The sequence below is a fragment of the Crocodylus siamensis genome, chromosome 4, assembly GCF_052110815.1.
Source record: "Crocodylus siamensis isolate JL-2025a chromosome 4, ASM5211081v1, whole genome shotgun sequence".
Classification (NCBI taxonomy): Eukaryota; Metazoa; Chordata; order Crocodylia; family Crocodylidae; genus Crocodylus; species Crocodylus siamensis.
The window spans coordinates 43,594,087-43,618,218 of record NC_143398.1 but is presented as its reverse complement, the minus strand read 5'-3'; the positions used below and the strand labels follow the sequence as shown (position 1 = coordinate 43,618,218).

Here is a 24,132-nt window from a genome sequence, read left to right as displayed (position 1 = left end):
AAGTGAATACTAGCCACTTTGCACAGGCCTAATGCCTAGGTCTTCTGTCCTCTGGAGGGACAAAGGTATGGGCAGTTTTAAGCATTTGGATAGTGTTGGGATCCAGTGCACTCTAAATCAATGAAAGTAGATATGCCCTGTTGGGATCTAGCTGACAGAGAAGTTATCTTACCACTACATCTAACTGAAAAACATCAGCGTTGACTTCAATGTAGAATCTTGGTTATGTCTACCTTTTGTCTAATAGCCTTATGGTTAAGATATTTGCCAACTGAGGAGGAGACTTCATTTTTAGGTTCATCTTACTCAGGGGTATTCAACTATATTTCCTACTTCCCAGGAGAGTGCCCTAATAACGAAGTTCTGTTTCCATTTTCTACCCTTCCTCTTGAAACTAGGCCATGGTTGGGAAAATAATACAAGAGCCTTTGGGGCCAGAAAAAAAGCACTCAAGAGGTAGTTGTCCCTGTAGGCCAGTTGCATAGGTACTGCTCCAGAAGGGAGGTGTCCATTGTCCAGTGACTTCTTAAGGAAAGATGCATAAACAAATCTGGCAGTAGGGACTGAAACCAAGTCCGTACTCTAACCCACATGCGTGTCATAATCACTAGGCTCACTCACTGGATTGTTTATGTATTTACGTTAGATTGTCATTTGCTAAAAACAAAAACAGAAATAACCCTGGTTGTAGAAGGCAGAACCTAGGACATCCCCTTTAAAAAGGAATGCCCTCTTCACTGAGCTAGAGTCACACTTCCTCTTACCTCTACTCCATTTGGCCTTGCATCCTTTATACTTAGTGAGCTAGCTTTGACCATAGGATACTCTCAGCCATGCTTGATTCATTGGTGGCTAGGCAATTGGATCAGCAGAGTTCAGTGTCATATTGGATTGCTTCTGGTCATATGCACTCATCCAAGTCTAGTCACCTAAGATGTAAGTTCAGAAGGAATTAAGAAATTTTTTGTAAAAATTTAGCTACTGCTCAAGGAAAAATAGGGTCAGGTTGATCATTTTAGATGCTGTTAGCTGCATTTGTGCCTCTTTCATGTCTTAGAAGTCTAAGAGAATCTTAGTTATAAAAAGTTTCCTTTAGTCTTTGTACTATTATTTCTGCATCTGTTATATGGAAGTATTTCTAAAAACTTTCTAATCAGTGTATTTATTCTTATCACTTTAAAACGTAAGTTATTGAATAACCAATTTTTGCAGTTATAGAAAAAATAAATATTTCATTAAACTATGTAAGAGACTTTCCCTTGTTTGAGAAAATTAGCATATTACTAATACATTACAACCTCATTACAACAAGCAGTTGTATGATCAGGATAAAAGTTTATTAAGAAAAGGTGTTCACTGTAATTGTGTTGTCAATTTGTTGCATCATAATGATAAAAAAATGGTTTCTACTGTTGGGTTTGGTAAAAGGGGGTTTAGTAAGCAGTTTTTATTGTATGCTATTGAACTTAGAGGTAAGACCGGCAAAACCAGCATAAAGAAATATTTAAAGTGGTTCTGGCAAGTAGATTTGTTTTGTTGATATCTAAACAAAAACACAGGTTTTCAGTGCCCAGAGATTTAGTGAATCTTTTTAATTATATGTATTGTAGGGAATTCCCATTTAAAACACAAGGAAGAAATCATAATTTTACTTTGGTGGAACCAGAGAACCCGTACACCTCTTGTAGTTTTCATCAGAGTGAAAAAAACATACAGATACTATTAAAATTTAACTGTAAAATCACATTTGTTTTTTCCTCCAGATATTCAAAAGATAATGTAGTTACTCTAGAAACATACATAGACCTGAAATCAGAAAGAAAACATTAGTTTTATGTGTTCAAATCAAAATTAGTCCCAATAGCAAAATAATCTTATATATTTTTCATTAAAGTAATTAAATTTTGCAGTATTAAGAATTTTCATATTGCTATTTCAAATGTAAGTGTAAACCATTGAGAAGCCAGGGAACATCATCATCTTTTCCTTCTAGCCTTCTAAAAGACACAGGTAAGATAACTTTTCTATGTTTTGTTAATATAATCTGTCAAGTATGTAATTAAATTGTTGCTAATTATAAAATGATTTCATGCAGAATTATTCATTCAATTTTTACATTATACAATCTATCAATATGCTTGTTTTAGCTTGTTAATGTAATGAACAAAAGGTATATTACACAATGATATATTGTGGAATACCAACCTTAATATCATTCAGGAAAATCACTAAATACAATCTGAAAAGAATGCAAATTAACTCTTCAATCTGAGGCTGGATTTGCAGGGCTAGCAGTTGTGGTGGGGGGAAATTTTATATTTGTATACTCAAGAAGCTTAATATGGAAATCAGTGTGAAACAACAAATAGGATACTATGTTTAGAATACTTTTTCAGACTAGAATTTCTTAATTCAGTCAGACCTAGCCACTGGCATGTATTGTTACTTAACCTGTGAAATAATTGCAATAGGATGTTGAGACAGAAGTCTCAGCAAGATTCAATAAGGCATTGAATATAAGAAGTATTTGCTGGTATTTGGAAGATACCTAATGCTTTTTCCAAATGATTGGAAGGTTTCTCATGCATTGCTTTGAAAAATCTAATGACTGCTGTCAGGAAAGGTCAAAGAGCAAAAGAGGAAGTGACAAATACAGAGTAACTATAATCTAACGGTGTGTGAGAGTATCACATTCAAATGGTTGCATCAACATTTATTTAATAACTTCTACACAGCAAAGCAGCTTCAACAGGATGAAAGAGTCATCCTAAAACACACTAGCCTGGTAAAGTATTCTCCTAGGATATGAAAGACCTGGGTTAAGGTTCTAGTTCCAAATGAGGCAGAGGTAGGGCTTCCAGCTCCCAGTTGAATACTCTTAACTACCAAGCTATTAGCTGTAAAGTGGTTCCAAATCTAGTATCCAGTCCTGAGCACAGGAGATATATGAGCTGGCAGCACTTTTCCCCCATAAGTGCATCAAGATGTATTACGTTCTCCACAGTGGTGTGGATTATGCTGTATACCACCTTACACATACTACCCTGCAACACAGACACACTTTTTTCATCCTTTCTTCATTTGCATATATTGTGCCAAGAAAAGATGGCAGGGAATTGTTCAGTCCAGTCTGATGTACCTGGCTGTCTTTAGCCTTTCCTTCAGCAGGTGTGTTCATGTTGGCCTACCAACTATAGAGTAATATATGTATAATTTCAATGGCAGTAGAGAGCCAAAGCACTTCTCAGCTGGTAGTGTGTGTCCTTTTTCCCTTGTCTGCCTGCTAGCCCCAGGTACATCATTTAATCCTCAGTGTCTTGCCAACATGCAGCCAAGTTGTGCTGTAGCATCTGTCCTGGGCCAGTCAGAAAATGCTGAAACTAAGTGCATGCTTGCTGATTGTTGCTCCTTTTTTTGTTACTCTTTTTTGCAGCTTAGTAGCTTCTCAAAATAGCATTCCCTAAATATTCCTAGACCTAAGACTAATGGGCTTATTGGAATTTAGCTCCATTAGAAATTTCTATGGAGTATAAAGAAGTTTTGATCTACTGTAATCACAAAATTTATACCCTTTGAAAAGGAAATTTTTCCTTTCAAAATCAATAAATCTGTGCATTAAAAATGTACTATAATTTAATACATCTGTTTGTTTTGTAGATATTGACCTCTTCCCTGACTTAAAGGAAACAGAAGAATATGAGGTATCATGTAGCATAATTATTTCATTTGTTCATTCATTAGTTTTTTAAAAAGCAAGAATTGCTTAAAGTCATATCTTTTACTGGACCTACTATGTTGCTAGGATAAAGTTGAAGTTTGAGTATGAGACATTCTTCATCAGGTTTCAGTTCACAGGAGACTTGACAAACAATATTTTGAATTGGAACATTTATCTAACTTTAGCCCAACTACATAGTTGGTCCAATAAAGTAAATCACCCTAAACAGTTCTTGCCTCTCATATAATTTCTGGACCACCATGGCTACAACATTAGTTTTTAGAAGCTTGTTTTGAAAATATTACAGAGCACGCTTCATATAAATGTGATAATTGCAAATTCACATGATAAAATTAATTTATTATATATTTTAACCTACTTACATATACTCTGTCCACTATCTCAGATGGAATCATTCCAGGACCCTGTGGAGCTTCAAAAAATTACACTTAAAAATATCCCTCTGAACTGAAGTGCTTCTTCCTTCCCTCTAAATATAGAATTGCCCTATTCTTCAATACAGATTATTTAGGTCTGTATTAGAGAAAGCTCCCTTTCAGACAGTCATAGGTCCATATATGCAAAGTGTCCAATGCCCAGTTCTCTGTAAAACTACAAATGGAAACTTGTCTACTTCATCTAGTAACCCCAACCAAGTCATTCATCTTTCCAGCCTAGCCAACCAATTCATCTACTTACTTATATTCTTTTAATCTGTTTAGCTAGGAATTTATACTGTATCCAAGAACATGTTATTTTAATGTTAATTTCAGCTGAAATTTAACCTGAGTTAGGACTGAATAAAAAATGCTGGCATCAGCCTTGAGAGAATTGACTTTCGGAACCAAATGTAAAGTCCTACTGTATATCTTTTTCAGAAGTGGCTTCAACTGTTCAGTAAATAATTGCTTGCAAACCTGTAACAGAACTTTTTGCTAGTGAGATCACTAATGTTGACTATGAAACTGTTTGAACTGTCTCAGGGTCATATTGACCTTTAGGGCATGTCCAGACGAGCGTGCACATGCCTCTTGCCCTGTCTCAAACCCTTTGAGATGGGTCAAAAGGCCGTGTGGGAATGAAAAAATGTTCCTTGTGCTGCAAATTTGCAGCATGGGGACAAAATTAGACCATCCAGGGGTTAAAAAAAAATGCTCCGGAGAACAGCAGAGCAAGGCATAGTTCCAGACCGTGCCTGGAGCTAGCATGGGACTCAGTCCTCCAGAAGAGACTCTCTGGTTTTGGCCAGAGCATCTCTTTGGTGCTCCTGCTGCCCCTGGCACTGTCCAAGGTGAGTTAGGGAATGGGGGTGGGGGGACTTTATGGGTGTGGGGGGGCAGGGGGATGTCAGGGGCATGTTGGGAGTGCCGGGGGGGGGATGTCCCCGGGGCTGCAGGGGTGAGTGGCCCAAACAGCCACAGTGAAGCTGGCAGCACACAAAGGGACCTGGCCCAGACCAGTGTAGCTTGCTAGTCTGGCTTTGCACCACAGTGGGTTGCATGGCTTCAGGAGGCGCGCGCAGGAGCCGCACCTCCCAGAGCCATGTGACCCACTCCAGTGCAAAGCCAGACTAGCAAGCCTCATGGGGCTGGGCTGGGTCCCACCACATGCTACCTCCCTGCAGGCAGAGCAGGGAAGAGCTGGGACCTGGCATGGCACGTGGGAATCACACACCGAGCCAAGCTGGGTCCTGCTGGCCCTGGGGTTGCTCATGCTGCCTGAGCCCATCCAGGTCCTGCCGCCATTGGACCAGCTCAGCCAGGCAGCACAAGCAGCCCCAGGGCCAGCAGGACCCGGCTGGGCTTGGTACATGGTCCCTGAGAGCTGGCAGCTGGCAGCAGCAGGCTCAGAGCACCCCACTCCCACTGCTGCTGCAGAAGTTAAGTTATGAGCCCTATGCAGAGGGGGCTGTGGCCCTGCAGGGCACCTGGGAACTGTGTGGGGGGGGCTATGGCCCTGCAGGGTACCTGGGACCCTGTGCGGGGGGGCTGTGGCCCTGCAGGGTACCTGGGACCTTGTGAGGGAAGGCTGTGGCCCTGCAAGGGGGTTCATTCCATGTGCTGGGGTGGGGGGCTGTACCCTGTGCGGACCAGGGGACCCACCCCTCCTGAGCAGCCCCACACCTACCCACATACCAACCACATCTCTCCACACACACACCTTCCCCCCAACACCCCTTCCTACCCCATTTCTGCAAACACCACATCCCCCCATCACAGACCCATCATATGCGAAGAAAATCAAAAGCACACATCAGCACATATAGTTATTTAGAATTTATTATCATGATGATAGAGAGACTGGTAGGCTTCCAAATTGCTTTACATTGTAACTATACCAATAAAGCATTGCCCAACTAATCAGTCCCTCACTATCTGTGTGTGTGTGTGTGTGTGTGTGTGTGTGCGTGTGTGTGTGCGTGTGTGTGTGTTGAGTGCTCTTTTGTTTTTGTGGAAGAACATGGATTTTGGAGTATTTTTAAAAATGGATTTGGGATGCTGCTGCAGCAGTCAAGCTGGCACAAGGGATAATGTCCCCAGATATCAATTGACTGGGCCCCAGAAGCTCCTGAAAGCGAGTAGCCCTGAGCTGCTTGCCAGGACAGCTTTTTATACTGCTGGGACCAGCCCAGGTGCTGGCCCCAGGTTCTAGTTCCTCCTGGCTTCAGATCCAGGAACAGCCAGGCAGGGTTATTTTGCCCCAAGTGGCACAATTTGCTCCACAACAAAGTGCATGTCCAAGTACGTGTGCTGAGGCAAAAAGTCCCAGCTCAAATTTGCACTGCTTCTATTTGAGCAGCTGCAAGCACACGTGCCTGCATGTGTGGAAGCACCCTTAGTGTCCATACCTCTTGTCTTCAGTTACTATGAAAATTAAACTATTTGAAGACAAAATAGATAAAACATCCTCTGTTTTTAACATCAGCGAGGGCTATACTGATATCAGAATGTTAATGCATATCTCCAAGACATTTTCCAGATAAAAATATTCTCCTACTGACAGTTGTATTGGGCCTCTGGTTTTTTTTATCTTTACTATATGAAATAAATACTTATATAGAGCTTTCTGGATAAATCATACAAAATACTATGAGAGGTTTCTTTATGTCCCAAAGAGATGAATATAGCAATAACACAAAACTTAAGCAAGTCAAATGATCTATGGTTCTGTGTCAGTCTTACAAATTAAGAGCAACACCTAGTTTCAAGTAACAGATGACATGCATGTTTTTGTAGCTATAACAGTTTAATCACAAAGGCTCATGGCCATTTCAAATAATATCTGCAATTTCTTCTGTTTTAATTTGTGGAAACAGTATTATTACACTATTTGTTCTGAATTTTCCTGTTTATCTATATAAATGTTCCTTGTGGATTTTGACTACATTGAAATTTTTCCACCCATAGGAAGAAGATGATAAGGAAGCAGAAATGGATGAAGACATCACAGTAATTCCTAGTACTGATAGTGCTATAAACCAAATAAGGAAGAAAGAATTCCAGGTGACTACATCTAGCTACAGTCAAGAGAAAATGGGAACAAAATCCAATGAAGCAAAAACAAACAGATACTTAAAACACAAAGAATCACATGGGAAGGATATTTTTAAAGCATTTTTTTATCCCACTTCCCAGCCCATTACTGAAACTTCAGATGAAAAGGAAGATACTTCTTTGGAAAGTCAGACTGTAACCAGAATGCCTCCTCAAGTTAATGACCCCACCAAAGGTACTGAGGAAGAGTATGTATATAGTTCTTCTGGCACTGAACCAACAACAATGTCTGCTGCTGGTAGCAGCGAAGAAGATTTTTTATCACCAGTTTTCAAGCCTGATCAAGATTCAGATGATTCTTGGAGCTCCATTCTTACCACTACTTCTATGCAGTTTGTTACTGAGGAAACAACCCAGGAAGCCATCCTTCCCTCAGGCAGCCCAGATATAAGCATGCATGATTTTCATTCACAAGGCTATAATCAGAATGTTTCAGAAGTTGTAGCACCCTCAGAAGCTGAAGAATTTGCAGATAATGCACCTTCTGATGTTGATGGAAAGTTGTGGTTTCATAATGCTACAGATTTGACAGATAGAGCTGTTGTTCCATTGGATAGAAAGCAGTTATTTCAAACTAGTTATACCAATGCTTATATTGAGGGATTAAAGCCAGCTACAGTACCCTATTCCAGTGGTCCAGTCATGTCACAAGATACTTCAGATGCGGATATAGAATTGCCACATTATCCTACTTTTGCTCTCTCCCCTACTGAGTTATCACTTCATTCTGTCTCTTCAAGCTCTGGAGAATATGGTTCTTCTTCTGCTGCCAGTGAGGTACTCTCTCAGACAACTCAACCAGTGTATAATGGTGAGATACCTCTTCAACCTTCCTACAGTAGTGAAGTGTTTCCTCTAGTCACCCCTTTATTGTTTGACACTCAGATGCTCAACACTGCCCCTGCTACACCAGGTAGTGATGTGACCTTGCATGCTACACCTGTATTTCCCAGTGTTGATGTGTCATTTGAACCTACCCTGTCTTCCTATGATGATGTACCTTTGCTTACATTTTCCTCTGCTTCCTTCAGTAGTAGAATGTTTCACCACCTGTATACAGTTTCTCAAATGTTTCCACACGGTACTCCAGCTGTTGCAAGTGATAAGTTGTCCCTGCATGCTTCTTTGACATTGGCAGAAAGTGATACATTAATACAGCCAAGCCTTTCTCAATTTTCTGATGTGGTGTCACATCAGACCACTCATGCTGCTTCAGAGACATTGATATCTGGCCATAATAGAACTCACGTATTTCCTCAAGTTGAACCATCCAGCAGTGATTTAAAAATGCATGCACTGTCTACAATGTCTGAACTTGCTTATGCTTTGTCTAGTAATATGGGCTACCTCCAAACCTTTACTGTTTCTTATGACACTCCAGAATTGGTGCATGATTCTGTTGGCGTATTTCATCAAGGTCCCTTATTTAGCAGCTATAACAATGTACTGGTGCATAAGCCTTCTTCTGTAATATCACAAGCTGATACTTTGCTACAGCCTACACGCTCTCTATCTAGTGATACGGATTGGTCTGAAGCATACTCTGGTAGTGAGTCCCTTTTGCCTGATACAGATGCTTTGGCCATACTTAAAGTTTCTTCATCTGATTCTATAGGTGAATTTACATATGCAACACCTGGGTTTAGTGATGTTAATAAGACACTTCATAAAAGTGACATAAGATATGGAGATGAAAAAGAACTGCAGTTTTCCTACTCTTTCAGTGAAATGGCTTCCCATGCTGAAAGTAAAGTGATGCATGAACTTCCTATATCAGTTTTTAACAAAGATATAATTAATCAGAATACATCTTTGCAAGAAATCCCACTTCCTGTTTCTAGCACAAAGGGAATCCTTCCAGTCTCTCTTGCTTTTCCCACTACTAAGAGTTTTGATCATGATATTAGTAAATTTTCAGAAAATCACTTTTCTGTTCAGCCTTTGCATGTTGCACCTACAGCCTTTGATGACACTTTGCTTAAACCTATGCTTAGTGCAATCTCAGATCAAGCTCTCTCTGCCCCTGCTTCTAGCAAAATGTTGTCTCCTTCAACTCAACAGTACATTTATGAGACCTCAGCTGCAATAAATAATGAAGCATTTCTACAAAACTCCTTCCAATCTTCTGGTGATGGCTCTCTGCTTAAAACAGCTGCAACTGTGCCTAGTGATCCAATATTGGTTGAAAGCTCCCAAGTTTTTAAAATTAGTTCTACATTTGACCAAATATTGCATCCAATGGCACCAGATTCTGCTACAAATAAAACCATGTTGCATTCTACATCTGCACCGTCAATAATTGATAATTTGTCCCACCCTTCTAGTAAGCCCACAGCATCACTTCAAGGTTTAACTGTTCCTTATGTGAGTGAGGAACATGTTTCATCCAATTTATTTAACAGTGAAGATATTCAGCTGGTTCCTCCTTTATTGCATAGTAGTGGTGTTTCATTCCAGTCAACCAATTTAGAAAACACAAATGCCATTCCCCCACAAGTAGCAAATGCTGCAGTGGCTACTCCTTTCCTAACAGTTGACTCATTACCAAGTATAGCTACTTCTGTAAGCAGCCACATTTCTTCAGATGTTTCTCAAAGAAGTGAGGCTACCAGTTTTTCAAGTGCTACTGTTGTTAATGGTTCTGTTCATGTACCTGCAGTTGTTTCTGATTCTCGTGTGTCTGTTCATCACACCCTTCCTTTACCCAATGCGTATTTTTCTGTTGCATCTGTTTCTCCCAGCAGTGAGGGCCATTTAACCCCAACCAAGTTACAGGTTCCCTCTAAAACATCCTCAGGGCTGTCCCCCAGTGCCAATTCTGATACTAATTTGTGGTCTTCTGTAGTAGATGATGATTATGATGAATATGATTATGCCTTACCTGTAAGTAATTGTATCACATGCACTTCCCATAAAGAAATTCAGGAAAAGGTAGTAGATGAACAGAAAACACAGGTAAACAATATAAAGGATCAGAATAACCACATTATAAATTCACATTCTGAGAAATATGAAGAAGAAAAGAAAATTACACCAGCTGCATCAGACAGTCAGATAAATCATGCCATGGACAAGCATAATTATACATCAATACTGACATTGACAGCAAGTGAGATACCTAAGAAGCACAACGATCCAACAGTATTGGAAAATCATATCCAGACTGTTAGTATCCCATTACAAAACACATCTGAATCTAAATCTTGGGCTGTTTTTACAAGTGATGAAGAGAGTGGTTCTGGTCAAGGTACTTCAGATAGCCTTAATGATAATGAGACTTCGACAGATTTCAGTTTTCCTGACCTTAATGAGAGAGACTCTGAAGGGGCAGTTGAAGCAGGTAACTCAGAATTAACTCCTGGATCATCACAGTCATCAGCACCATCTGTAACTAGTGATCACTCACCAGTATTCAACGTTTCTGAGGCAGGTTAGTTATGGATCAGTCTAATGGATAATGTGTGCACCTGTGACAATTTTTTTGCCACAGAGAATGAAAAATTATTTTAGCATAAAATATGAGAACAGGAGGAATGTTTCAGTGACAGGAGAATGTAATAGGGCAATGGGCCTGATTAAGGAAACACGGTGGAACAGGGGATAAATGTTGAAATGATTCTCCTGTAAATGCAGCTTCTAATGACAAAATGAAAACTGAAATACCCTGAAGTATTCAGATCCAAATTCTGCCTTTGGATATGTGTGTATTGTCATTGGGAGTTGGGTGGCACACAACTCTGAAGACAGAATTTTCTTTTTAAAGTTTTAAGAAGGACCTGGACCCTCTATCCTTTCCTAAGAAAGCTCATTATAACACTGTTTTATGGTAATACATTTTTTCTTTATGTTTTATTTTGTATTAGTCAAGATGAAAAAGATGTTTCAGTCTGATTCATCTTAACTTGTAAAAAAAATCATTTTGTTAATTATTTCTTCACCCATTTTCAAATTCCAGAAAGCTACCGAAGTTTCATGCTAAATCTACTCCTTTCTAAAATCACTAATGGCCAGCTCCTGCTATATTTGCTTATGTCTAGTATTATCTGGCTTTGTGATTAGCCTAAGTAAAAACAACAGGAGTATTTGTAGTGCATAATTCTAAAGATGAGTAAGGGTAACAAAATTGGACCCTGCATATATATCTTGGTCATTTACCATGAGATACATTTATTGTCAAAGGCTTAAATCAATCAAACAAAAAACTTGCTTTGCTTATTGCCATTTGTGTTGAAAATGTAAGGGTAAAATCAGAACCAACAATAGTTGTACATAATTTAAAAATTCAAATTTCTTCTGATAATGTAGTGAATATTTTATGTTGAACATCTGTTGTGTGTTTGCTGTATCTGTAGAGGGCAGTATCATCCAACTAAATATGCTGTTTCTTACTTCCAGTCAAGAAATGGTATACATAAAGAATGGAGAAATCCTAGGTCTAATCCTATAAATAACCAGCTGAATAACTTTGCAAGTAACTTTATGCACAGAAGTAGTCTAGTGGAACTAGTAAAGTTAGTCATGTACCTAAAAGTTGCAGTCCTGAGGTGATGCTATTCACAAGCTATATTTTTATAGTATGCCATGGTGACAGACTGACCATCTACATAGTTCAGTTCAAAATAGCACTGATAAATTGATCAATCTCATTGAAATTAGCAGCAGATTTACACACATAAGCAATGCAGAATTTAATCAATTATTCTGATATTGCCTAAAGCAAATTAGATCAAACAAACATACAAATTTGGTTCCTTAATGTCCAGCAAAAAAAATTAAGTAAATGTCATCCCTAAAGTTACATGAAGGTTGTCATAAATTATTTGTAGATTATTATAGTTAAACCTAAATTATTTTATTGTTCAGTTAACAATGAATAGCTTTGATTTTTGATGGATATGTCTTTATCATACATTACTTTCTTTTTCAACAAGTTGGAGCACTTCTCATGAGGCCTGCTAATGAACAAATATATATGATGATTATACATACTTGCATAGTTACATCTCCAGTTCAATTTATAACAGAGAAATATTTATTGAAAGTTAACTAAACTTTTTACTATTGAGATTCTGTATAATTTTTAAAAATGGCTCATTGGAATTTTGGCCACACTTTATAGCTATATGGCCATTTTCATGGCTATTCTGAAACAAGACTTACTTGGGGTTTCTGTATAGCACCTGCAAGGTCATTAAACCCTTTTACGCTTTTAACTGCTTCAGGAAAGGCAATGTTTCACTAACAACCCAATTAGGATAAAAGTATCAGCTTCTGTCCCGGCTGCCTATTAGCCAGTGCATAGAGAATGAATAGGCTGCCTGGCCTGGAGAACAAGTCCCAGGATGACAGTTCCAAAAAGGAGCTGAAGTGGTTAGTCAAGGAGCTCAGAAGTTTCCTGTGGTGACAAGAACACTCTTGCATGGATATCAGGGGAAGAAGGAGGTGCAGGCTGGTGTATTAAAATACCACTCATTCAAAGGTAACATGTTTTCTTTTGTCAGTGTCTGCTGTGATCTTTCACTTACTTAGTCATAGCTCTGCAAAAGCCCTGTAAATATAATGCAGGGAAGAGGATGGAGATCTCCTAAGCAGTGGCCTCCTACTCAAGAGGTATAACAGCACAGCTTGGGCAGCATGAACACATTGGGGCAGCAGTGATTTCCAGCTGCTGCCCTACTGACCCAATTTGGCAGCTGCAGCATTTTTTTCTGACCCCCTCACCTGCCCCTTCCCTCAGCCCCCCTACCCTAGGTATGTTGCTGCTTCTACTCATCAGCAGAGCTTTAAAATTTGTCAGTCCAGCACAGAGCTGGCTAAAATATGACATTTACTCCCAGTTAAAATTTGGATCCTAGCTAAATCGGTTATAAACAATAATGATCAAATAATATCAGTGTTTATTTTCATAAGCTATTGTTTCATAAATGATCTATTTAAACTAGTGTTTGAGCAGCCAGTGCTTAATTATGGTGACATTTATTTTATCTCATCTCACATACAAACTCCCAAAATGTATTTTACTCAGTCTTTTGTGGAGGAAAGAAAATGAATGAGCCAAAAATTGCCAGAAAGCAAAGAGCAAGAAACCTAAGCTACCTTAATGAGCACCGTGGAATATAGAAGTTTCTCTTTTAATGATGCATTGAAGAAGCATCTCTAAATTGTAACCTGACCCATGGATACATTTCTGTTTTTGTGCTGGTGGATTCAAATATGAAATTAATTTCTATTTTAGCTGTGCATAATTTTATCATATATATATATGATATGTATATATCATAAAATATGATTGTACATAATATATTTATGTATATATCATATAAAATGTGTATTGTACATAATATATAGTTATATATATAATATTTTATATGTACATTATGCATATAACATGTTTATACATAATATATGCAAGTATATATTACGTTACATATAAATGTATATATTGTGTGGGTGTGTGCTTATATAGTATATATATTGCTATATTGTATAAATGATATATGTATATATACGATATATGTAATATTTAGTATATAATTTAAGGGGTCCAAAACTGTCAGTTGATATAGGGAGAAGTACACACCTAGACTATATATGATTCTGCTCTTCTAGTGTTTACTATAGGATTTGGCATTTGGAGACATGAATAAAATGACAAAAGACTACCTCAAGCCTGGAGGAAGGCATTCTTCTTGCCCCCCCTTGCAAGTAATTCTAATGTAAAACACTAAGCATGGTACTGCTTACAAGTGTAGGACCATGTTCTACCCTGTGAATATCTATCTCCAAGCTTGTATGAGTGTAGACAGTGCAAAGGATCATATCCTCATCTCGGATGCACATGTGTATTGAAATCATGAAATGTGTATGTGTAACCTTTAGCTTATTCACCAGAAATTTTAAGGTCCACTTTTCAGAAATAGCCTCCAATGCTGTGAATATAATCTGTATCTGCAATTAGTTGTGACCACAAATTATATTATTTGCTGTTTGCCTTTCTGGATTATGGGAGCAGTCAGTTCATTAGATGTTCACATGTTATAAATTAGGAACAAAACTGTGCCTGCAAAATTGGAAGCTAGGTAGAGGTCTTTCTCTACGTCATGCCCTTGGTCCCAAGAATATTGAAACTGGTTGTAGGCTGCTGATTGTCTTGTCATAAAACCATTTTAATCACATTGATAATGCTGACAACTGCAGAGGATCAATTAGATCAATTTGTAGTGCCTTTGCAGATTTAATTTGGTACTTGGCATTCCAGAAATTAGGGCTTGCTCTTGTCACTCTTATTAGGACATAAATTCCATTTGATTTACTTGTAATATTTATTGAGGATCTTCTCTAATGGGAGTTTTATCCAAGCAGAAATGTAAAATTAGTCCCTTAAGCCCCAGTCCTGAATTTGATTGCAAGCAGGAACACTTCACTTCTCATGTAGAGGTTCACTGATTTAGGGCTCTGTATCAATGCAGGAATCTGTCCACGCAGTTCTTATTGAAAGAATGGGGCTCTGTTCCTAACAACTGCTCATTAAAATCCACAACCAAGTTCATCCACTTCAAGTTTAAAGATTGAGCAGCATCCAAGTTGCAGTGTTAGGCCTCTAACGTTTTATTTTAATGGACTTTTGAGACTGTTTTCACAAATTCTGGACATGTGCATTTAGTCATCCAGTAGTCATCCACACAGCCATATGAGCTCTATAGAATGTATCTGTTTTTCTAATCATTTGATTCTCCTCAAAAAAACAAAAAACAAACATGAGGTGAAATTCTGGTCCCAATGATGTTGATGGGAGTTTTGTCATTGACTTAAATGGAAGTAGAATTTCTTCTGCATGTTAAGGCCAAAATTACAAACCAAGCAAAATATTAAAATATTAGTTTCAGAAGCAAAAGTGCAGTCATGTAGTTCTATATTGTGCTAAAGAAATTGCCCTTTGATTCTTATTGATCAAAGGAACAGTGCTTTTCATTACATAGATAAAATTGTAAGATTGCGATCACTTCATATATTTCAGTATCATATATTTAGATCCTGCCCCTACATAGAGATTTAAGAATGAAAAGCTTTCATATTTAAATTTTACGTTAACAAAAAGTTGCATTTCTCAAAAAAAGTAGTTCTACACTGCTGGGATGCTCTAATACTTTGCTTTACTTTCTGTCTGCTTACTTCCTTTAAACTGGTTTGCAAAAATGTATATTTTGTGCAGTACACTAAAAATTAGGTAAGTGACATTACCTAGGGCTCTTATAAACACATTCAGTTACACCATGCCTTTTGTTAAAGTTTAAACATGGATTATTTCAATTTTCTCTGACTACAGAGGCAAGTAATAGTAGCCATGAGTCTCGTATTGGTCTAGCTGAGAGTCTGGAATCAGAGAAGAAGACAGTTATACCACTTGTGGTCGTATCAGCCCTGACTTTTATCTGTCTAGTGATTCTTGTGGGTATTCTCATATATTGGAGGTAAGTAATTAATTTTTGCAGTTCTACAAAGCCCAGATTTTGTCCTGATTAGAACAGTGTGAGTGGCATTACTAAGCAGATTTGCAAGAGATAAAAATGGAGCCTGATACCAGCAGCTGTTATAGTTATCATCATCACCTTCATAATTTATTTGCATTGCAGGAACACCTAGATGCTTCAGCCCACGGTCCTAAGCACTGTACAAGCATGTTACAAAAAGACAGTCTTTGCCTTAAAGTCTTTGCTTTAGCTATAATTATGTTTTGTTTCATACGGAAATATCTCATTTCCATATGAATAGATGTTAATAAACAATTATTTGTGTGATTACTTATATTTGGAAATAAAATGCAGCAAGGAATAAAATAAACACCACAGTTCCTTTCTACATATACCATAACTGTAAGAGTAAAGAATGGATCATTTACAAACCAAAGACTAGAACCTGAAATCCTTGACATCACTGGGAATTTCGTAAAGGACAGCAGGAATAGACAGTAAGTCTCACTATACTATATTTAAGCTAATGATCGTTCTATAAATGTGAACTATGATTCTTACATGTTTTTTTGCATGTTTTAAGATCTGGTTTTGGACCCCTTCCATAACTGAAGTGATGTACAAAACAGTTCCCAGCCCAAGACTTTTCTTCCCCTCAAAAATTGCTAACAGAAACTAAATTCCACCAACAATACAACAGATGACAGCAGACAAGATTTCTCCTCTGGTTTCTCTATCTCTCTGTTTCTGTCTTTGACTGTCTCTCTTTCACGTACACACACAAAGAACCAAGCATAGAGGTGACCTCTTCGTTTCTATATAAGATAGAAAACTAACAGATGCGCCATAAACATTGAATCTGTACTGCATATACTGACTAGTCGAATTCAATAGAAAAGGAGGATTATGCCTATGGAGTTATAGTGGCTCCAGGGAACTGACTTATAGCATGGCTCCAATGGAGCCACACATGATCTAATGGGGCTAAAACCAGTGAGGAGACTAAAGGTCTGCATCAGAATTGTCTTGGCCTCTCATGAATCCTTCAAGATCCATACAGAGCTTTGATAATCTTTTCAGTCCAAAGATGGCTACCTTAGACCTGCAAGAGCTCAACCAAACAGGTAGGAAAGAATTCCATTGCAGAAATTTCATCCCCTAGAATCTCCTGTGGTTCCCAGTGATCTGGTCCCACACCTGTGGATCTGGCACTGTGATAAGTTGCAGCCAGTAGTAGAAAGACATTAGGCACATTACAAACAAGGAGGAAGACACAAGAGTAGAACTGTTCAAAAAACAAAAAAAACCTGCAAACAGGTGTTGAAAAGTTCCACAAATATTTTAATCAGAAATTCAGTATTTCTTAAAAAGGGCCACCACCCCCCACCACCACCACCTCACTAAGCTGGTCAGAAATCCTTGTACAGTGTTAATATTCTTCACAAAATTCATGCATTCCTGAAAGTAAGAAGTGCTAAATTCCTATTTTACAGATGGAGAACTGGGAAAGAAATTGAGGGCTAAATCTGAATAGTTTTCTCATAGTTACCTCCAGTAAGATGTCTTCCCTTGAGAAAGCAATCCAAATCAAATTAGGCACTTAGGGTCCCTATGGAGATCATGGATAGAATTAGGTACCTCTACTGGGAAACCAGCATGCTTACATGCTGATCAGGGTGGTGCCTACTGTTAGCTAGTAGAAGCAATAGGCTTTAAGGCAAGGCTAAATGTCCACCTTCCTTGGAACTTAGGTCTGCGTATTAAGTACTTCCATTATCATGTGATCCAGAGCACTCAGAAGGAGAGGTACATAATGTACACTATAGCAGTGGCGTTCAGTTCAGTTCCAAGCATAGCATGCAAGGCCACTCTAAACATGCTTGATGTTCGTGGTGCTGGTGCCAGGGCCCATCTTTTATATAATAGCTTAGTGGCTAGAGCACCTACTTAAGAAATGGGAAATTTAGGTTATTGGTCATCCTCAGCACTAGGGGACTCAAACTCACATGTCCCAATTCCCACAAGAATACCATAATTCCCCAGGCTGCAGGATAATCTGGCAGAAGGTATCTCCATCCCTCCTGCTCGAGCCTGGACACTAGACAGCCAAATATGCAAGTTTTATGAGGCGAGAAAGACAATAAGAGGGGTAAAAAAGTTAGTAGCCTAGACAGAAGGATGTACTCCTGGGTTCTTGTCCATTTTTCTGGGCATGTTTTTGGATTTGACATTAGTTATAGTTGGTTAAGTAATGCAATTAACACTGGGGACAGAACTGGAACCCAGGACTCCCCGTCCTAGGGCAGTGCCCTCATCATTAGGTCAGTCAAGACTCTTCTTGTTTGTCTTCCTTCTGGCCTCATGACTCTCGCATTCTTTATTGTCCAGTAACCCAGCTTCAACAGGGAGAGGTGTAAAATGCCCCCATCTAGCCTAAATCATAACATAGTGGGAACAGGACTTCTGAGAAATGGGAAAAGTGTCATTGACTCTAGAACCCAAGTTTCCTACATCCTGAGTGAGATGTCTAACCACTGGGCTATGGTGCAAAAGGTGGATACTTCCACTACCGCAAGTCATGTTTGAGGTAGCCAATGGCTCTGTAGTTTGTACTGAAGTTGGTGCCACTGGTGTTTGTCAGAAGTTAGGTATGTCCTGCTCTGAGAACTTAAACAGATACCAAGTTCTTTCTGGCAGCAATATGGATTGCAAAGTGTGTAGGTTGGAGTAACAGCCTAGGTGATGAATTCAAACTGCTTCTGACCAAGGGAATTTTCACTCAAGTATTACGGCCTTTTGTAGTTCTAGGTACCTAAGAGGTATTGTGGCCACCAGAACAGGGTTGATTGCGATTCCTTTTGTGACTTAGGTGTATAAATCCTAAGTTCCATTTAAACACTTATGAGAATGATTTGGATGTGGCCTTGAGTGTCAGGAAATCTGTTATAAAGGAGAAAATTGAACCTTTTCTCAGGTTACCACTCTAACCACTGGAAGTCTTTGTTCAATATTAGCACACTGTTTGAATTAAAAAAAAAAAAGATTTATTTTTCTTATAAAGAAAGTACTTATCTTTCAGGAGAGTTAGATAATTATGAATGTTACCATAGCACTTTCTGCTTAATCTTTTCCATTTTGCTAACAAGCTTTTCTGAAATTTCACATTGTCCAACATGCCAAAAGGTTTTAACTTTAATGTTAAATGGTATGTGAAATCTTCTGTATTTACAAAGACAACACTGACATATACTTTAAGATCTGGATTGCATGGTGTAGTTTTAGTAATCCTACACATGTTATAAACTTGACCTTGTCAAATAACAGTGTGCTCATTTGGTAATCTTTCTCTGTGAATGACCAGTTCCATAACTTAGGTCTTTCAAAACAAAACAAAGATCCCATTAGTGATAATATTTCTAGATGTTGAATTTAATCTTTTCTGTATTTCTCATGTACTACAAAATAAAATATGGGGCTCCTTTTTGCTAATCTTCAAGAGAAAATATCATTGACATTATGATAAAGCCAGTAGTATATTTTCTCAGCTTCTTGGAGGAATGAAATCTAAATATTATCTACTGTAGGCCTCTGTAGCCTGATTTTTCAAAGATGCTGGTTGTTACTATTTACAGTTCTTTTGGAAAAATTTTCTTGTAATTTCATTTTCTTTGTACTTGTAAAATATTCTGTAGGAAAAAAACTTTAAAAACTGTCATGACTGAGCTTCTCTCTTGTTCAGTTTTAATTGGTTTTAAGTTGTTAGCTGTTAACAGTTATGAGTCTTATTTTTAAAGTCTTTTCTTTTTTTAAGTTTACATTTGGTGGACCAGTCTTATAAATATGTACCAATTGTTTTAGATTTGCAAGAAGTTTTCCTCCATATGTCTCTTGTCAGCAATTGTAACAAAAATGATGGTGGTATGGCCACCACTGCTTTATAGGTTGAGATTGTTTTTTTGATTCATCTTCAAACTCAAGTGCTATGCTAAGTACAAGATGATGGATATAAGTCCCTAGTATTACTATTTTCCCCCTGAAACAAAAGTGACAGGTTGGAGATTTTCACAAAAAAAGGAAAATTATATTGTTCTCTCCTCAAATTAGTTGCAAAAGTAAATAGAAATTCTAGTCAATGGAAAACTGACAGTATAACTTTCCCTTATACCTCTGCGCTTAGTACAAAATTATGGCCTCAGAAAAAATTCTACCAAAACTCTTGTTGTATGAAAAGGATTTTTGCTCTTTTAGTAGTGAAATGCTCATTTGACTTATAGGAACTCTTAATTTTGATATTTTTGAGAGCTTTTATCATGATCAGTCTGCACTCATTAAATTAAAATGTATAGCTCTATACTGCTTGAAGTTAGTGGTTAAAAGCCTCTTGTAATGCAAGCAATGGTTCTCAAGACAATATAATGTTCCTTTCTGTTCTGTTTAAGGTTTACAGGGTGTGTCTACATGAGATTTCATAGATGTTAGGGCTGGAAGGGACCTCAAAGACCATCAAGTCCAGCCCCCATTAGACTAATGCACAGTAAAGCATCACTGTCTACACGTGTGTGGGACTTGCTGTACAGTAAATTAAGCTAATGAGCGGTTTGCTAGTACCAAGAAATACAGGTACTAGATTAATCATGCATTAGCTACTGCACAGTAGCACACATGTTGATGCTGACTGGTAGCAATTTGCAGTTCCCCAGGACCCGGGAGCTGAGCAGCGCCAGGACAGGGGAGCTCTCTGTTCCCACAGTGCCAGGCCAGGGAAGGAGAACTTCCCCATCTCCTCAGTTCTGCTCCTGCCCATGCAGTGCACATACCAGTACACTCCCACTCCCTGCCTGTGCCTGGGGGGAGCCAGAAGCTGAGCACTACTGGGACTGGGGGGAGCCACAAGGGGGTAAGCAGTGCCAGGGCAGGGGGGTGGCTTTCCCTGGTCCCAACACTAGTCAGCTCCCAGCTCCCCCCAAGCACAGGGGGGGCTCAGGTGAGGGGCAGAAAAGCTCTCTGTCCCTGGCCCAGTGCTGCAGGGAGAGAGCTTCCCCATTCCCTCAACAAGCAAAGTGAGGAGTAAGCTCAGGCTGTTGCTGCTGCTCGGCCATGGGACATCACCCCAAGCCAGCGCTGCCAAGCCAGGCTGTGATCCTGAGCTCCACACAGCTGAGAACTGTCCCCCACTCTGGGACAGTGACCCCGGCTCCCTTTAGCCTAGGCCTGACCCCTGTGCCCCTGCTGGCCCAGGGCTGGTACCAAGAAAGCCTGGAGCTCCGCTGGTTGCTGCATAGGGGCAGAGCAGAACAAGGGGGTGAAAGCAGCTGTGGACTCAACTGCTTCCTTAGGGAGCAATTTTGCCCCCAATGCAGGCACATTCCCAGGCAGTTTGCCATGCCTTATTTTAATGCGCAATAACTTTAGGGTGCATTAATTGCACATGTAGATGCATCCACAGTTAAATAGGTAGGCAGAGAGGAACTTTTACTAAGTTCAGAGCCTTGTCTCTCTGGATATGTGTGGTTTCCCAACATTTGGGAGGATTTTCTTTGCAGAAATAGAAAAGGAGACAGAGGAATTCAGTCTTCACAACAGAACTTCATCAGAAATTCTTGGATCTACTAACTGTGCTGATTTCTTGTTTGATGCTATGGGACAAAAATCCATTCTTGATGGCTTAGTCTTTTCTACCTTGGTTATCAATATGAAAAAAAACAACCTGGCAGCTAATGGATTGGAAAGATTATTTGTACTCTTATAGAAGCTGTTTTAACAGACTTGAACAATGAATATTAACTTGCTAGGAGGAAGAAAATGTCAGGTTGGAAGAAATATTTCAGAGAAGTTATCCAATTATCTGAGGAGGATAATGGCAATAGTAATAGGGGTATGAACAGTGATTAAAAGGCTAATAGGGGTTCTGCAGTTAGGTTAAAAAGTATAAGAATAGCATAGTGGCACACTGATGTAAAGACATAGTACTTACGATGATGTAGAGAAAATGAAGCACAGCATTCATATAGCTGTATTGTCCATTTACATTTCCTGTACAGATGCTGTGGTTTATCAAGCTGTCATCAAGTCTCCCATGAGTTGCATTAAGTTGATGAGTAAGGGGTGACCAATATAATGGGGTACACTCCCAGAAATTTTACTCATAATATTTTATACTTCCTTATCCTTCCTGTATTTCTGCAACTTAGACAGTAAGAGCTTGCTTATTACCCTATGTAAGGTTGAAACCTATTCCTTGAAAACTTTATCAGATAACTTAAAATAGAAATGAAAGCCCTTATGGATGAGATTTCAGTTTGCATGCTCAGATGTACACTGGAAATGCATTTAACTTTATAAGAACAGGAAACGGAAATTTAACTGTACAGTTTAAGTAAGCACAATTCAGTCACACTGTCCTGACTAGAAATGAAGAATGTCAGATAACAAATCAAAGAATACATAAAATATGAAAAATAAATTCTGACAACTAATACAAAGTAAGGAATAATTCTGGGAAAATACCATTCTACTGCCAAATATTCCTTGGACAGCAGAGGACAAGACATTATTGGACTAAAGAGCTAGATTATGCCAACAGACATAGCCTTGTATGTGGATGTGTAAAGCTTGAGGCATGTTCCCTACTTAATGCTCACTTGCTTTGAGTTGGGATTAGCAATTTGCAGTTGGTCTGTTGATAGAACAAGATACACCACCACTTACACCAGCAGAGCTGCACTGTGTACAGCATATTCAGGGTTAGAGGCAAGGCTCTGTCTACTTCCATGCATCATCTGCTTATTCCTGCATGCTCAGGTCCAAGATCTAGGAAACCTCACTCTGTGCCTTGCCGAGGTCTAGGAAACCCTTGCTCTGAGGCCTTTGTGCTGCTGTATAGTCCAAATCACAGTCTTGCCCTAAGCTGTTCAGACTGAAACCTTCACTAATGACAGTATAATGTAGTGCTGCTTATCCTGCACTATGGTTATAGCCTCTTTAATTAATGCAACATTTTTATACTGTCTCAGGTTTTGAGTGCTCTAAGAAGTACGGTTATGAATTACACAGTTTTAGGTTGGGGATCTAAATACTGTGATGAAAAGGTGTAAATTTAATAATCAGGTTATCGTTGATTGATGGAACCTTTGTTTGCAAGTTTAAAACACTCATCGCTTTTTTCATTAAAAATGAGTGATAATTAGCAAGAGGCGTTATTAACACTTAGCTTAGTCATGAAAGATTTCACTGCTGATGCCGAGCAGATGGAATACTTATGATGATTCTTACTCTAGTTTAAGTAAGATGCTTAGAATTTATTTCCCAGATGTGTTAAGGTATAATTTACTTGAAGCTATAGCCTACTTGCTAAAAGAAATAAAATATAATAGTAATTGTTGGAATAATTAACGTATACAGTAATACTTTGCTAGGGTGTTTTTAAGAACTCTTTTGAATATTACACAATCATTACACAAATAAAATGTTTTTTAATTCAAGTCCCTTTGTGTAAAGATTGAGTAAAGCCTTGTAACGTTGCTGTATAGAGGATATGAAATCAGAACATTTATAATCATCACTGCATCATCATTTATATATATATATCTATCTATCTATATAGATAGATATATATAGATATATATAGATATACACACACACACACACACACACACACACACACACACATTTTTAAAAAAAGCATGCCCCATTTAAATACACAGTGCCCTTAAAATTTGTAACATAATTTTAAGGAGTGGCTAGTGACTTTGATTTTTGGAAGTCCTATTTGAGACATTTTAGTCAAGCTTTATTTTGCAGAATATACTGAACACCAGCCTGGCACTTGGGACCCACCTACCCAAGAGACTACTATAATTGCACTGGTTCTCATACTCTCCAAATATACTTAGAGTTGGTGATTTAGATCACAGCCATCTCAACCTTGGTCTCAGATTGCCCAGTACTACAAGACAGATAAAGAATTTCATTATAGCCACTTTAAGGGTATTAGCATTTGATTAAAAATGATTTACTGGTTAGAAGGGGAACTGAGATTTATATTTGTTTCTGTAAGTATCAGAATCTAAGTATTGGGGGGGGGCATTTGGAATCAAAATAAAGTATAATGAAGTGCAGACCCCTAGACTCTTAGAAGATTTGAAAGCCATGGAAAACATCCAAGGCTTTGAAAATATGTCTTCAAGAACTTCTTAGTTCAAATATTTTTTTATTAAAACTCCTGTGATCCATGTTCATAGTGTTCAAGAGAATGCTAATATTCATATTAGCTGTCTTTTATTATGCAGAGTTGTATGTTCTGCAGTTTGTCGTTATAGATACGGTACTATATAAGTTGATTCAGCACAAAGAGTTCTTGGTGATCCACTTAGGCTGTTGTCATAGTGGA

General features: G+C 38.5%; 1 protein-coding gene across 4 annotated transcripts in view; it reads left to right on the top strand.

The window, feature by feature from the left end:
- PTPRZ1 (protein tyrosine phosphatase receptor type Z1) overlaps positions 1-24,132 on the top strand; it is a 304,343-nt gene that overhangs the window by 227,456 nt on the left and 52,755 nt on the right. For 3 of the 4 annotated variants that reach the window (XM_090042193.1, XM_090042194.1, XM_090042192.1), the window contains exons 11-13: positions 3,658-3,701; positions 7,126-10,702; positions 15,599-15,743. In XM_090042193.1, coding sequence (XP_089898319.1) covers positions 3,658-3,701; positions 7,126-10,702; positions 15,599-15,743 — 3,766 coding nt within the window. The remainder of the gene's footprint in view (positions 1-3,657; positions 3,702-7,125; positions 10,703-15,598; positions 15,744-24,132) is intronic. The other variant, XM_090042195.1, reaches the window with a different exon arrangement.